Genomic DNA, 15,010 nt, shown 5'->3' on the forward strand with positions numbered 1-15,010 from the left:
ATGCTTTTTTAAAGCTTCACTTTTAACAATGATCAGGAACTTTAAATATTGTTTATATGACAGTTCCTGGGTCAATGTAAGTCATTAACACCAATTTTAACAGCTGTTGCTTTAATAAAAGACATATTTATGACTTCTAAAGTATGTGATCAATATAGAAGCCTGTGATTGTTTTCAGTTATGGTTTTAACTCCAGCAGCGAAAAAGGCTTGTAAAGTTGGAAAATAATAGAGATTGCTCATTGGGAAAAAATACAGATTTCTCGAAAATCCATTCACCCGTCCTTCAAATTAATAACCAAGAGCCTACTAAGTCCCAGGCACTGTGGAACTCTGAACAAAAGCCTCAGTCCCTACCCTCATTAGAGCCTGGTCCAGGCTTTCAAACTAAGGACTGCTAGGGTTTTAAGACAGAGGTGCAATGCTCTTAGCTGCCCTGGCCTTGGAAAAGGGGGTGGACCCCCTGCGGTCTTCCTAACACTGAAAACAGAACGCCTTGGTGAGGGCTGGGTTATTCCCGAAAGGTAAAACAAAAGGCACACCCCCTCTGTGGGCAGTACCATTTGTGGAAAAAACATTTCACTGCTCTTACCAGTGAATGCATCTTTTAAAAAAATCTTTGGAGAAAAAAAAAATCCTTGGAAAAATCCACATCCTGAAAGCGTTTGATTACCCTGAATTTAAAATGGGCTCTTGCTCAGTGGCAAAGATACAAATTCATCCCCAAAAGAATGGCTTCTGCGGAGAGAAGGCACATGATGACTTTGAGAGAAGCATCTACAAAGCTGATAAATGGGGCCCCAAGACAGAACTCGAATTCCATCGCTGGAGACTTCCCTCCGTCTACCTGAAGAATTTCGACATGACTTGCTGAAGACCTAGCCGGACGGGGTTACCAACAGTTTCAAGCACAATTTCTTCCCGTTTTTATTCCCTGCTCACTGAGTTATGTGCTGTTAAACATTTCCAGAAGACTGTCAAAATGTAAGCATCCTGAGGTTTACATAGGCCACACCATTAAATAACATATAAGCACAAAATTTTAAACATTGTTTTCCAGCAATGGTAAATATTTTAGCTAAGTAAAAACTGAAGCTTGAAATGCAATAAGCACTTAAATGACTCCTTTCTGTGCCAGAACTCTTATTTTCCCCGGTGCAACCCTGGCTGCTGGGATTAAGGCGACCCCAGGGAGCTCAGCAAATGGTTGTGGGCTATGAGGTGTAGCATGAGCCTGGCGACAGCATGCCACCCAGCCTCAAGAAGCCCAGCCACGACTGGAACCCAAGAATCAGTGTGTTCACTTTGTGGTCAGCTTCACATTTTTTCCCCTCCTTGAAAAAAAGAAAGCTGCTACAAAAATCAGGCCTCTCGCCCCACCCCCTAAGCAACAGGAGGCGGACCAAGCACAGCGCTTGAAGACTCCATGGCTGGCCCTGGCCGGGATAGCAGGGGGAGCCTGGCCCCCCGGGGTAGGCAGGCTGTGTGGGGATTACAAGGCTTCCAGTTCCTCAGCGTTAAGGAGGGAAATGATCGGCTGCAGGAACAGCGGCCGCGGCCCTGCCGACGTCCTGTGCTGTCACTGCAGCAAGAAGGAAAACCCAGAACAAATTTGACGTGGTTTTCACCACAGGGTGATTGCAGTCCTATTCGAGGATGTCACAGTCACACCACCCACCGAGCAGAACTCAGAGAGAAATTAGGCCTCCTTCAAAGTGTCTCAAGTCACAGCCTATCCTGAATAGAAGAAGCCAAGGATTTTAAAGAAACACCACCCTGTGGGCCTATCTCCTTTGGTTTCCCAGTTCCTCTGATTTCTCCTTTACTCGGCGGCAGGTAAACATAGCAACAGCTCTTAAAGAGGCAGGCAGGGCAGTGCACCTTTTCTGAGATTTGGGTCACTGTTGTTACCATGAAAATCTGATCTTCTATAAAAGTCCAGCAAGTGAAGAAAAAGGAATGCAGAGACTGACACTGAGGGACTTCTGTCCACATTCAAAATCCCCAAAGCTTGAGCGATTTGTTATTGTAACACCACCCACATTGCCAAGACCCATTTGGAGCTTTGTGACTGGTCTCTGAGAGCACAATGTAAATATTCATCACGTATCACGCTAAGCAGGGATGGGGGAGGGGCGCGGTGAGGATGCGTACACAGAGGGAGTGGTTTTCGCTTTGGTTTGGCAAAACCAAAACCATGAAGGGAGCCACGTCTGTCTTTGTCCTGTTTCTGGTGAAGCTAACAAAGCTTCTGTTCACTTAGGAACCAAAATCAATCAGACTCACGGATGGCGCTGAAGCTCCCTGTGTTTGGATGCTCCCCAGTTTTGAACAGTCACTTTGAATGTCAACCTGTTGACCTAAAAGTCAGACTGGACTGCAAAGTGGCTGTCTCTCCTGGAGGGACGTTCTGGAGACACAGAATTCAGACTGACCGCTCATAGGTTCTCCGCAGCCTCATCAGAGTCTAAGAAGTCAAAACCCCTAAATTTTGTTCAAGACTAGCTGCGTTCCCCAAATGATGGTGTTGGCCAAATACCACCAAATGTCAGATACAGTGACCTCTGGTTTTCGTATAAGGAAGAATCAGAGAAGATTAGAAAACACAATCGCCATTTCAGACCAGTTTTCATGCCCACCTTCCAGTGAAACTTCATATTATAAAATGAAAATCTGTATGAATTCTCACGGTAAGAAACTGCCCGAAGCACTGGGGATGACTAGAGTAAAAGTGTCCGTGCGCTGGGTTCCTCGCTCATCTAGGGTTAAACGTCATTTCTTTTACTCACTCTGAATGTCGGCACACTGAAAATCAGGGTACACATGACCTTGAAGGGCCAGGAGGATATAGCCATGCCAATAGGGATAAAAGCACCCTGAAAATGAAACATACAGAGTCCAATAATGACAATTATTGTAGTCATTCACCACCTGACATACCCAAGAGCAAACAATAGCTTTAAAAATAGTTTATTTCCTCCTTCACAAACACTTGAGCCTTCTGACCATTATGCAAGGCACCACGAATTAAATTAAAACGTGTATTAGAATGTATTTGTCTTACATGATTCAAGATAAATGGGACTTTAAAAGTGAACAGGTGCCGACTGTGGGGAGTTGGGCATGGAAGCAGGCACCAGTACTGGGGGCACGTGCTTTCCCACGGTGTCCACTGCAACAGGCAGTGACCAGCATGTGTCATCACATGAGCCGTGATCCGAAATTAGCACATCCTGGAGAGGGGCTGCATCTCCCGGGTTCTCTGTCTATACAATAAAATACGTAAAGCACTTCCCTAAAATACAAAGACTTCTCTCTAAGAGTCTTGGTACCACTAACAGAGTATGATTATTAAGCATCTTCAACGTGGTTTTCATTACAAAAAAAAAAAGTTTCACGTAAAAGCAAAATCCAGAAACAGAATTAGTATATGTTTAAAATCTGAAGCCAGGCTGGCTATTTCTGATCATTTTTTCCATTTCTTCCAGTGTTATTTATAGTGATAAATATGCACCCAGTTTCCTACCAGTTGAAACACGCATGAAACACTTCGCTCTGAGCACCATGATTGCCTTTCAGTAGTCTATTTGGGACTATAATCCTAATCCAAGAAGAGCAGCTTTAACTTCTATCCAGACTTGCTCCTTTCCCCCAAAGCATGTAGTGTTGACCAAATCCCAGTAAATGTCAGATACAAACACAGGTTTGTGAGCAGAGGCCCGAAGAATGATTATGAATAATTTCACAATGATCTGGTTAAGAAAACACACAGAAAATGAATGATTTCACCTTATAAAAAGCCTCGACTTGAATTTAAACAAGAGATGGAAGTGAAAGGAGGAACACCGTTTCCATGGGAGACAAGGCGCTCTCCACCCCGGCGGTGCTCTTCCTACGGGCCTGCGCTGGTCACGGCTGAGGGAGATGCCGGTGGCTTGAACAGAGGTAGGTAAAGTCCAAATTTGTTTTCAATCCCTGCAAATGTTGCGACTGCCAGTTTGTAGCCTCCGACGTGATCAGGATTGGGAGCAGGCAGTATGATCCTGGACTTAGGAACTGGCTCTGATCCCATGGGTTTCCTAAGAGAAAATCGGGTGAGAATCTGCTGTATCATTTTTACCATGGTAAAAATGACATTCAAAGGCTGTGAAAATTTGCATCACATAAAGGAGCTGTGGCATTCTAGTCGGTTGTATGTTCGCCTTGGAAATGAGTCTGGTTACGCGATTTCAATATTTTCCTACATCTTGCCTATTTCATCACAGGAATCAGAGCGACGTAGCCTTCTTAATAACGACTGAGCACTGGAGGGGCTGCAACCTGGCTGCAGATTTAGCGGAATACTTACATGCCTCCGAAGTCAACATAGAACCATCGCTGTAGCAATTCATACGTCAGCAAAGTTACACCAAACTGGGGGGAGGACCGAAACACACGAGCTTTGAAGAAATGGAGAAATAACAGATATAATTAGGTTTTTAAAAAAATTTATCTGATACGAAAGGTTTAGTTAAGAACAAATTATTTCCCTACCACCAGCTCCTTTCCACAGAGCTTTTGGGCCTTCTTCCCGCAGTATTTTCCTGAAGCAGTCCATCACTCCGCTGTAAGTGGTTTGGCCAGCCCGGGCGGCCACCTGTAATCGCGTCTTGATAACATCAGCAGGGGTCACTAAGGATGCCGCGGGCATACCTGCAGGAGAGGCACCACCATCACAGTCTGGTCACATTCGCACTATATAAAAATCACTGTGCTTTCAACTGCTGGCCGTGGAAAGAAAGTTAAGAGTCTGATGAAATCAAATGCCTCTTCTGCTGTCCTCTCTGGGAGGCACAGCCATGGCTACCCTGTCTGCAGTGATAGAGGCTGTGCAGACATTCCTCTCCTCCCCCAGGCACCCAACCTCTTTGGAATAGGATTGTATTCGTTAAGGGTTTTAAGGAATTATTTATCAATAACACTATTTCAAGTGGAACAATGGAGAAAGCTTTTTTTTCCTTTTTTCTTTTTCCCATCTAAATCAGAAACTTGCAAAGTTATTAGGTCCGATTTTCAGAGGTGAAGTTTCTTATGCGTTTCCTCTTCACGCTTTTCTGTGGCTGCTGGCAGTCACACAAGGTGCCTTCTCGCACACATTCAACCACCCCCTATCCACCAAGGCCTAACCTCTCCAGTTACACCAGAAAAAGACTTTCCTGAGGGCTAAGCAAACACTGTGCATGTGTGTGTGTGTGGGGGGGGGGTGTGGGGTGTGGGGTAGTGACCAGGGATGGCGACTTCTGCAGATAATACGTCAGGATTCCTTTTTCCTAAAACTGACATCTCCAGAAAAAATATTTGACAGAAAGCTGAAAATTTATACTGGCTGATAATCAATGAAAAAGGAACAACAACAGCAACAAAACCCTCCCAAAATTACCAATGGCAAATTTTTCTACAGTCATTTTATCCAAAATGGGGCAACCCATGTTTAGATTTTTTAAAAGCGAGACTGTACTCAGAAGACACTGTCTCTTATGGTTTTATTACTTTTCCATTATGAACCTATTCCAAACCAAATTGGTCAAATGCAGATGCATAAATCTCCTTTGCTTTTTTTAAGGCTTAATAATTCTGTAAGAATTTCTGTCCAAACCAACGTGGTCTGGCTCACAAGTACATCTCATCCTTCTAACAGACAGCTTTAAAGTTACAGTGTGTGCGTGAGTGTGTGCGCGCGTGCGCGTGCCTGGGGAAATCTGCACCGTACACGTGTGCATTTATATTACTAAGTTGCATCTCTTCCTCATCCATCTTTACTGAGCTGCTCACAAACACTCATCTTAAGTAACTTTTTTATAAAATACATCACATTTTTTGCATGTGAAAAAGCTCACTTTATATCCAATGCTTCACTGGATAAGTCATACTGAATTTCCTATTAACTTGGAGGAATTATTTTAACTTTGAGCCAGGAATTTATCCTGCAACATAATGGAAGGAAACATGAAAAATGCTTAGAAACCCACTGTGTCCACACCACCCATTACATTTTACTCCCTGGTTTAGAAAGAGTTTAGCAAGGCTGCCTGCTTTAGGCACGTAGTAAAACCCTCCTTGTGACAGTAAGGAGGCATGTCCAAGGGACAGTGGGAGACACACAGGCAATAACATGGGTAGAGTCTCCTCCAGTTAGTTTTCCTAAGTAGTTCCTTGTTATGGAAAAAGAGAGAAGTACTGGGGGGGGGCAGGGAGGAAACATACTGATTATGAAATATGCCAAAAGAAACGGGTGAGATGCTTAGTAAGTTGTCTGGCGACTTACTGATTGGAGGTGGTGGTGTGTGTGTGTCGGGGGTGGGGTAGGGATGGGGGCTGGAAATACAGCAGCCTGCCTGGGACTCTCATCATCTCCCACCCACCCTCATCTCGCCCAGGCTGGCAGCTGTGAGGGCTTCGGAGTTACTGTGGGTCTCTCTGTGGATGGGGGACTTCGGGTGTAAGACTGGCTAAAACCCTGGGAAACAGCCTCAGGCTGCTTCAAAGCAGGAAAGCAGTATCTGCCAGAAAGAGCTGGGCCACCAGAAATCTGTTGATTTTTGGGGGCCAGGGTTGGCAAAGACTCAGTAAATTTGCCTCTCCCGGCTTCCGAAAGGCTAAGACAACACTGACCAAGAGGTCTTCCTTTTTCTATTCCCAAAGATGGGGGCGCAAGAGTCGTCTAGGAAACAGAGAGGCTTCTTCCAGGTTCCTCAACAGCAGCCTGCCCCATGCTTCAGTGATGAGACAAATAATGAGACCTTGCAGCTACCCACTACCGCTGTGACAAGAACCACTGGGGCTGCTCTCCAGCCCGACATAAAATTATAACTCTTTAAAGGGGGCTCAGCACCTAGAGAGTAGAAGTTCATTTACAACAGAAAGAAAGCACAACCAGCAAAATACAACTTTGGGGCAAGAAATCTGCAATTCTTATAAATATGCCACTAGCATTTGTAAAGAATGTCCTTCTCAGTCCACGGAATACAAAATGAGTATCTATTTATTTTGGATCAAGGTGAAGAGTTTCACTAATTCCCTCCGCACCCTTATCTATCGTATCTACTTGATGGATCAGCTTCTAAGAGACGTGTCAAGATTTGGAATGAGAAAATACGTTCTTATCATACTGTTAAGCTGAGGTTTTATAAAACAGCAGTATGTTGATAATACACAGCGGCTGATGGCAATATACCGTGAAAGGATTTCGGTTTAACATGGAACCAGAGGGTATGAGATGGAGATTCGCATGCACGCTTCCAAAGAAGAACGGAACTTGAGAACTGAGAGACTGATTTTCCATAAATGCTTGAGTTGCAGAAGACTGAGATTTATCTCCTGACCAGTGAACATCTGGCAAGCAAGGTCTCCCCATCCTCAAGCCAATGAGTGGATCGCTTGGACGCTGGCTGGACCCCCGTCTTGCACTCCTTGCCCACAGGCTCGCCTGCAGCTTGTCATGGCACGTGGTTCCTCCGCTAGTCCCGAATAAACTCAATTCCTGCTCATTCCAGCTTGCCTCAGTTTATCTCTTTATTTAGAGTGGCACTATCTTCTTAGTGAGTTTTATCTTTTGTGAGAGTCAAATATGCCTCTGTGCTTCTGAGTGCTATTTTTAAACCCTGAATTCCATTTAGTCTGACATTAATATTGCTAAACTTGCTTATTGTTGCTATTTGCCTAATACCTATTTTTCAATCCATTCTCTTTCAGTTGTTCCAGGTCACTGTTTTCTCAAACTTCAGATGACTAGATTTCCTTTCACCACTCATCTAAAATAGGCATTTGTTTTTACTAGGGGCATTGAATCCATTCAATTGTGACTGTAATTGTGGCTATTAGATTTATTTCTGCTATCCTGTATTGTGGCTTTTATTTTCTCTGCTTCTAGTTGTTTCCTGTTTGATCTCCACCCTTTCCTAATTTAAATATTATATAAATTTATCACAGAAGCACATTTACAGCATGTACAATAAATTAGCATTTACGTGCAACCCTCACCAATAAGCCCCTCTTACATAAAAATACATATACTAAAGTCACCAGTTATTTAAATCTACTCTCGGGTTTAACTTTTATTTGCTCTGTTTCATACATCTCACATTTGCTTCTTCCTTAAACTCACTTTTCACTTTGCTTCAGCAGTGTCTGTAAGGCGTAACCTCTGAGTTATGGGAGAAACGAACTTGAGATTTGCCTTCCCTCCTGAATGCTGGTGTGCCTGGGAATGCCATCAAGGTTCCAGGCATCCTCTCCTTGGCATTTTGAAGGTAGCTAGGACTGCAGATGAAAAGGGGAGTCAACTTTTATTACTGATTTGTTTTGAGTCTGCCTTTCGTACGACTTCTCTCCAGGGAACTCCTATTAAATAGATGTTAGACTTCCTGGACTAATCCTACAGGTCTCTTACATTGCTCTTCTTTTTTATCTCTGTATTTTTGCTCCATATTGTAGTTCTTGTTTTTGTTTTCCCATGACTTCATTTTCCAGATGTAATCTGCGCTTTGAGGATATCCATTCTATCATTCAGACCATTTATGGGTTTTTAATTTTGGTGAACCCTTTATTAATTTTCAAGAAAGCTTCCTTAAGATTGTTCCTCTCAAGGGGCGCCTGGGTGGCTCAGTCGGTTAAGCACCTGGACTCTTGATTTTGGTTCAGTTCATGATCTTGGGGTCGTGAGATCAAGTCCTGATCAGGCTCTGTGCTGGGTGTGGAGCCTGCTTAGAACTCTCTCTCTCCCTCTCCCTCTGCCCCTACTCCCCTCTTAAAAAAATAATAAAATAAAAAATAAAATAAATAAAAAACATTTAAACGTAAGATTGTTCTTCTCAAATCTCTCTGCAGATCCTAATTATAGTTCTTAAAAGTTCTCTTCTTTTCTCTGAATTGCCTGTTTTCCTTGAAATTCCTCTGTTTACTTCTCTTGTTGGTCCTTGTCTGAGGGACCTCTGTCTACCTCTCAATATTCAAGTTCAAAGAACAGGCTGATTAGTGTAGCGCTGGTTTTTACCACCGCCCAGGTCAGTTTCCTCCGCAGGCTCCTCTCCTGAATGGGAGGGCCAGCAATGGGCTTTGTGGAATGCGGGAGGCCTGTAAACTAGGTACAAGGGGGTAAGGTGGCCTGGCAGGGTTGGGACCTTCCAAGTCACTGGAATGTGGAGCACGTCACTCCCGAAGTAGAAGAAATTATTTCATATCCTCCTTGGGAAGATCTAGCATTCGTTTATTTATTTATTTTTGCCATCTGGGATGAAGGTCTGGACCCTTGAGCCTTACCCTACTTTCTCCCAGTTCCTTACACTTGCCCTGTCCAGGCAGGTGATACCTTGCTTTGGAAAACAGCTCTGGGCTTTCACAGCCTGGATTCAAGTGTTGCCTAAAGCTCCAGACAAAAAGGAGCAGGGAGGACCAAGCCCCACCTTCCCGTGAGGAAGGCAGGTCTTTAACTCCTGTTACAGATTTACCTTGAGCCCCTCCCCCACTCGGTATTCCATCATGCGCTCAGAGGTTACAATTCTTTGTCCTTACATTAACAGCAGTTTTTCCGGCCAGTGGCCTGGGTTGTAGCACCCTCCAGTCCAGTTTCAGACTCAATATGCTTCTGTTTCCTGCCTTCTGAGGGCTGGGGCTAACATTTTCTAGTGCCAGTAGGAGTTTTAAAAAAATGTGCTTTCTGACATTTTCGGGTACTTGGGACAAGAGGAGAGAGGGATGAGTACGCTCAGTCTGTCACTGTCACTGTGATTCAATCTCTCCGTTACTTTTTTGTTTAAAGGATCTAAGAATTACTTTTAAATTATCTTAACCTTTGTGTGCACATCATTTAATAAATTTGTGTCAATAGTACTTCTTTCCTAACTTAATACTTTTAATACGTTCGCAAAAGCATGCTGACAGTCACACATATTTAGCACTTCTGTGTCTGTGTACTGAACAGCTTGGAAAGACACTCCCAAGTTATAACTTAGTCTAAGTTGACTTATCCCTTATCTCATCACTGACAATTAAAATCACCTGGTATGACGAAGCTCTAGAAGTTGAGAAGTGCTGGACATCCTTTATTTGAGATTATCCATAAGCCATACTGAAATGCCCTTCGTGAATCAAAAAGCAACATGTTCATTACAGGGAATTAAAACTTAGCTTCTTAATTTCAGGCTCACTGCCTCAGCTCTCACCTTCTGACACACTAAGGCATGTTGGGCAGTGAACGTCAGTTAGGCTTACTCTATCCTGTGAAATACTGGAGATGTTCCCAGTATTTATAGGTAGTCCCAGTTTACAACCAGATACATAAACCTAAAAAAAAAAAAAAATCAATATTCTCTAGGCTTTGAGATCTCTGTTAAAATACTGCTACATCAATCTAACTTCCAAATAGAATTTTTAGAGAAAGACAGCACTTAATGAATAACCGAAATTACTATAAAAATATAGAAAGCATGATCATATTAACGTAATCCCAGACCCATCTTATTTATAATACAATTGTTCAACAAAACTATATGTTCTCTGTGTAGGAGAGCAACTTAAACCCAAAATATAAGATTATATTTTATATAAAAATACACATAAAAATAGTAACAAGACATTTCTGTGTTTTATAATAAAAAAAGTTAGTGGTCAACTGCTCTTCATTGTGCTTATTTTGAGACAAGCTTTTCTCCTTTCTCTTAACGACACAGCTCCCTACAGCCCTACTTCCGGGGATTCCGTGCCCAACCTGCCAGTGGGTCTGCTCCTGAGGAAACAGCTTTGCTCCCACTGGCATCCACAAGGGGCATGTGGAGGTCCGACCCATCTTCTGTCCAACAGCCCACATGTGCGCAATTCTGTGCCTGCTGCCCTTCTTGACAGTGCTGCACTGGACACGACACATGTCTACACAGAAGTCTGCCTGCCCTTCTCCGCACTGAATCCCGCCATCTGGCTGAGCCTGCCGGCCAAGGTTCTACCCTGAGCAGCTGGTTGCCTGCTTCTTCCTCTGACACCTGTTAACTGCTTATCACTAGATACAGATTTTATGTTCATCCTGTAACAAAACACATTACTTATTAATTCTGATACATTTTTAGGCATTTTTATTTGGATTTTAAGCTAAATAATCACTTGCAAATAATGACAGGTTCCTATCCCCTTTCCTAATATTTATGCCTCTCACTTCTTTTTCTTTATTTTACCACATTGAATGGAACCTCCAAAATAAGCCTGAAAAACAAGGATGATAGACACATCCTTGTCTCATCCCTAACTTCAATGAGAATGGTAGCTGTGACATTTGCCACTGGCTTCCGATATTTACAATTAAATTGAGAAAGCAGCTTTGTTCTCATGATAGAGTTAATACAGATTTGAGGAATATGCAAGACCATCAAGCTTTGAGGTTAATCTGTTCTCTGAAGAAAAAAACCAATGACAGGGCTGCCTGGGTGGCTCAGTCATTAAGCGTCTGTCTTCGGCTCAGGTCATGATCCGGGGGTTCTGGGATCGAGCCCCGCATCAGGCTCCCTGCTCAGCGGGAAGCCTGCTTCTCCCTCTCCCACTCCCCCTGCTTGTGTTCCCTCTCTCGCTGCCTCTCTGTCAAATAAATAAATAAAATCTTTAAAAAAACAAAACAAAACAAAAACACCAATGACAGTCTGTCTTGTATTTTCCTGTCCTACAGGGAAGGAGAAGATGGACAATAAAATGAAAAAAAAAGCATGGTGGCCAGCTCCCAAATGACTCTCAACGACCTTCACCTCCTGTATTCACACCTCTGCCTCTGTTCAGTCTCCCTGTACGTTACACAGGGCTGATCGGTGTAGTCAACAGGGTGGTGCAGAATGAAGGAGTGTGACTTCCAAGGCTTGGTCACATAACACATGGCAGCTACAAGTATGCTTTGCTTTCTTCCCCTTCTTTTTCTACCTACCCTTCTCCCCATCCTTTCATCCCTCTCTGACCTGGCTCTGGGGGACGTCAGCTACCATGTCACAGGAACATCCAAGGTGACCAACAGTGAGGCCGTGTGGTGAGGAATTGAGGCTTCTTTGCCAATGGCCATGTGACTGAGCCACCGTGAAAGTGAATCCTCCACCTTCAGCCGAGCCTCTGGCTGACATCTGGCCTGCAACCCCATGACAGATCTTGAGCCGCAGGCACTCAGATAAGCCACTCCCAGTTCACAGAAACTGTGAGATGATCGGTGCTTGCAGTTTCCAGCTGGCCGGTTTTGGGGTAATCGGTTATGCAGCCATAGATAATGAATACAGAAGGTATCTGAAAAACAACTCTGAAAGATACTGGGATGGCCGCAGGGCTAAAACAGCAGCATGCTCCAGTTCCAACTTCCAAGAATAACGTGGTAACGCATTAAAAGCAGTCATACATTTTACTAGCAAACTCACTTTAGCGAATCTATTTCTCTAAGGAAAATGACCCAGAATAGAGGAAAAGCCTTTAAGCACAAAGATGTTTTTTTACGATATAATGTATTTAAATTTTTTTTGAAAAAAAGTATCTAAGATTGAGGGTTAGATAAATATGCAGCAGTTATAAAACTAAGTTTATAAAGTTTTAAAAGACATATAATATTATCTAACATTTAAAAATACTTATTATGTGCCAGGTACTTTCTTGGATCTTTACATTTTTAATTTATTTCTACTGATCTCTATAATAATCTTATGAGACTAACACTATTCTTCACCCCATATGCAGATGGAGAAACAAACAGAGAGGGGTTACAGAACTTGCAGATCACACAGCTCTAATTGGGAAACTGGAATGGGAACCTGCCTCGTCTGGCCCCACAGCAATCCGCCATGAACCATCTCGCTGCGCTGGCTAACAGTGCTTCAGCTACGAACGTAAGCGAAAACCACATCTCCACAGTGTGATCATAACTGTTAAAAACTATGCAAGGAGAAACAAGTTAGCAGAAATGTTAAAGGGGGGTTATGTTATACAGTCATGGAATAATAGATAATATTTGCTTATTTACCCTTTCAATTACTTTCCAAATATTTTACAATTAGCAATATTACTTTCCTAATCACAAAAATAATAGAAGGAAGAAAATAAACCTTAAAAGAGAAAAGAATCTACTAGTAATTTCTACGGCTCTGGCAGCATGGTTTACTTAGGAAATATCTACCCGGAGATGAAATCCCTTCTGGGTGGCTATCTTTCTCTAAGGGAAGAGTTAAAGGTGCTATTTTTGTGGTGTGAGGAAAACACGGCTTGGAGAGAGTCCTAGACTCTGAGCTCTAATACATATTTTCTGGTTTTATAACTGATTTCTGGAGTAAGTTGCAGACCGATTCTCTTGGATTCAATGTGATACTGGCTGGTATTTATTGGGTATTTACTGCATGCTAGGCACGATGCGAAATCCTTCACACAGGTGTTCTCACTTGCACCTGACAGCTACACTCTGTAGTTGGTACAATTATCGTCTCCGTTCACAGCCACAGCCTCGGAGGCTTGGGAGAGGTTAGGTAACTTGTCCATGGAACACACTCATCAAGTGGTAAGGCAGTTCTCCCCAGTAGCTCCTCCCTCATTTCCAGTAAGTAATGCACAAAATGCGTTGTATTATAATTTTTGTTTTAAAAAATACTCATTTAGGTCCATGTAAAGGACATAGAAAAGGATACGGTTAATGAATGGCTAAATTGGGATTAAAACTGGGAATTCTGTAGTCTAGTCTCAAAATCATGATTTCTTGATAGAGGCAGAGTGGATTCCTACGAGGAAGGTCCCTGAGGAGCCAGGAAAGGACAACCCTGCTTCATTTACCAACATCACCACTTTTGAAAAAAGGGATTAAGGAAGAATTAAAGAGGAGCTCCCCGGTTCCTGCCTTCAGGGGCTCCTTAGGCTACAGGCAGGCCCACAAACAGCAAACAACTTCTCAGAGCAGGGGGTTGTTCTCCTGAGACTCAGCCACATATCCCTGGAGAACAACACCTGTATCAAAAACATTTGGACCCAGGCATACCATGATTGCCTTAGGGTCCATTAACTCATTAAATGTTTGCTACCACCTGGAGAGGAATCCAGATTGTTCAAGCCTTTAGGGTCTCTGAACAAGGAGCATCAAAGATCGAAAGGATTCCTGCTGTGGCCATCATCAAATCTCCTCTGGGAATTTACACTGGGATGTAGAAGGCAATGGGCCAGCCCCTCAACATTTATTTATTTATTTATTTATTTATTTATTTATTTATTTATTTATTTCTATTGACATATTCACTGTAGCACTGAAAACAAGAGTCATTTCCATCCGGGGCTCAATAAGGATATCCTGTTCCTGTGACACAGCTATGACCAATCAGGTATCTCCTCAGTCTGAGTCTTGCTGATTCTATGTTACTTTTGACTAAATAACAACTACTGCTGGGGAGCCTGGGTGGCTCAGTCAGTTAAGCATCTGCCTTTGGCTCAGGTCATGATCTCAGGGTCCTGGGATCCAGCCCCATGTTGTGCTCCCTGCTCAGCAGGGGAGTCTGTTTCTCTCTCTCCCCTTGCCCCTCCACCACTCGTGCTCTCTCTCTCTCAAATAAATAAAAACTTTAATAAATAAATTATTTAAAAAGTTATTAAATAATAACTACTGCTTACATTCTGGATAAGCATTTATGTACTATTTTGGTCAGACACCTTCCAGCACAAGTATTCAAAATTTTAAAACCTTCTAGCTGGACTGTTATCACCGTTTTACTGTGAAGTGAAACTATGAAATGATACAGAACTTAGAATTCAACAATACCACAAAATGCACCATATGTTACTGAGCCTTTTCTGGAGTTAAGAAATTAAGCTTGCCTAATCTAATCTACCAGAAGATTAATTTCTTCTCTTTTCTTTTCAGTAGCTATTCAAAGCAACTCTAGCCGCCTCATGTGTACCCTATCAAGAACTGTAAGCAAACAATTCCAGGGCACTGACATGGGAGGGGTGGGGGGAGGCGGCGGGGGGGGCGGGTAGAACAGGGCTCTGGGAGG

The 15,010-nt window shown here is 43.0% G+C and overlaps 1 protein-coding gene and 1 long non-coding RNA gene across 8 annotated transcripts in view; both read right to left on the reverse strand.

The window, feature by feature from the left end:
- Nucleotides 1-2,953: 2,953 nt before the first annotated feature.
- SLC25A13 (solute carrier family 25 member 13) overlaps nucleotides 2,954-15,010 on the reverse strand; it is a 174,304-nt gene continuing 162,247 nt past the window's right edge. For all 7 annotated transcript variants that reach the window (XM_026506157.4, XM_044386679.3, XM_026506164.4 and 4 more), the window contains 3 exons: nucleotides 4,533-4,691; nucleotides 4,348-4,438; nucleotides 2,954-4,078 (listed from right to left, as the gene is read on the reverse strand). In XM_026506157.4, coding sequence (XP_026361942.1) covers nucleotides 3,892-4,078; nucleotides 4,348-4,438; nucleotides 4,533-4,691 — 437 coding nt within the window. In that variant the 3' untranslated portion in view covers nucleotides 2,954-3,891. The remainder of the gene's footprint in view (nucleotides 4,079-4,347; nucleotides 4,439-4,532; nucleotides 4,692-15,010) is intronic.
- LOC130542060 (uncharacterized) lies at nucleotides 8,453-14,994 on the reverse strand. Its single transcript, XR_008956345.1, has 2 exons — nucleotides 10,199-14,994; nucleotides 8,453-10,114 (listed from the first exon to the last, which is right to left on the reverse strand). It is a non-coding gene; the product is annotated as an uncharacterized LOC130542060 (long non-coding RNA).

The sequence above is a fragment of the Ursus arctos genome, unplaced genomic scaffold, assembly GCF_023065955.2.
Source record: "Ursus arctos isolate Adak ecotype North America unplaced genomic scaffold, UrsArc2.0 scaffold_3, whole genome shotgun sequence".
Taxonomy (NCBI): domain Eukaryota; kingdom Metazoa; phylum Chordata; class Mammalia; order Carnivora; family Ursidae; genus Ursus; species Ursus arctos.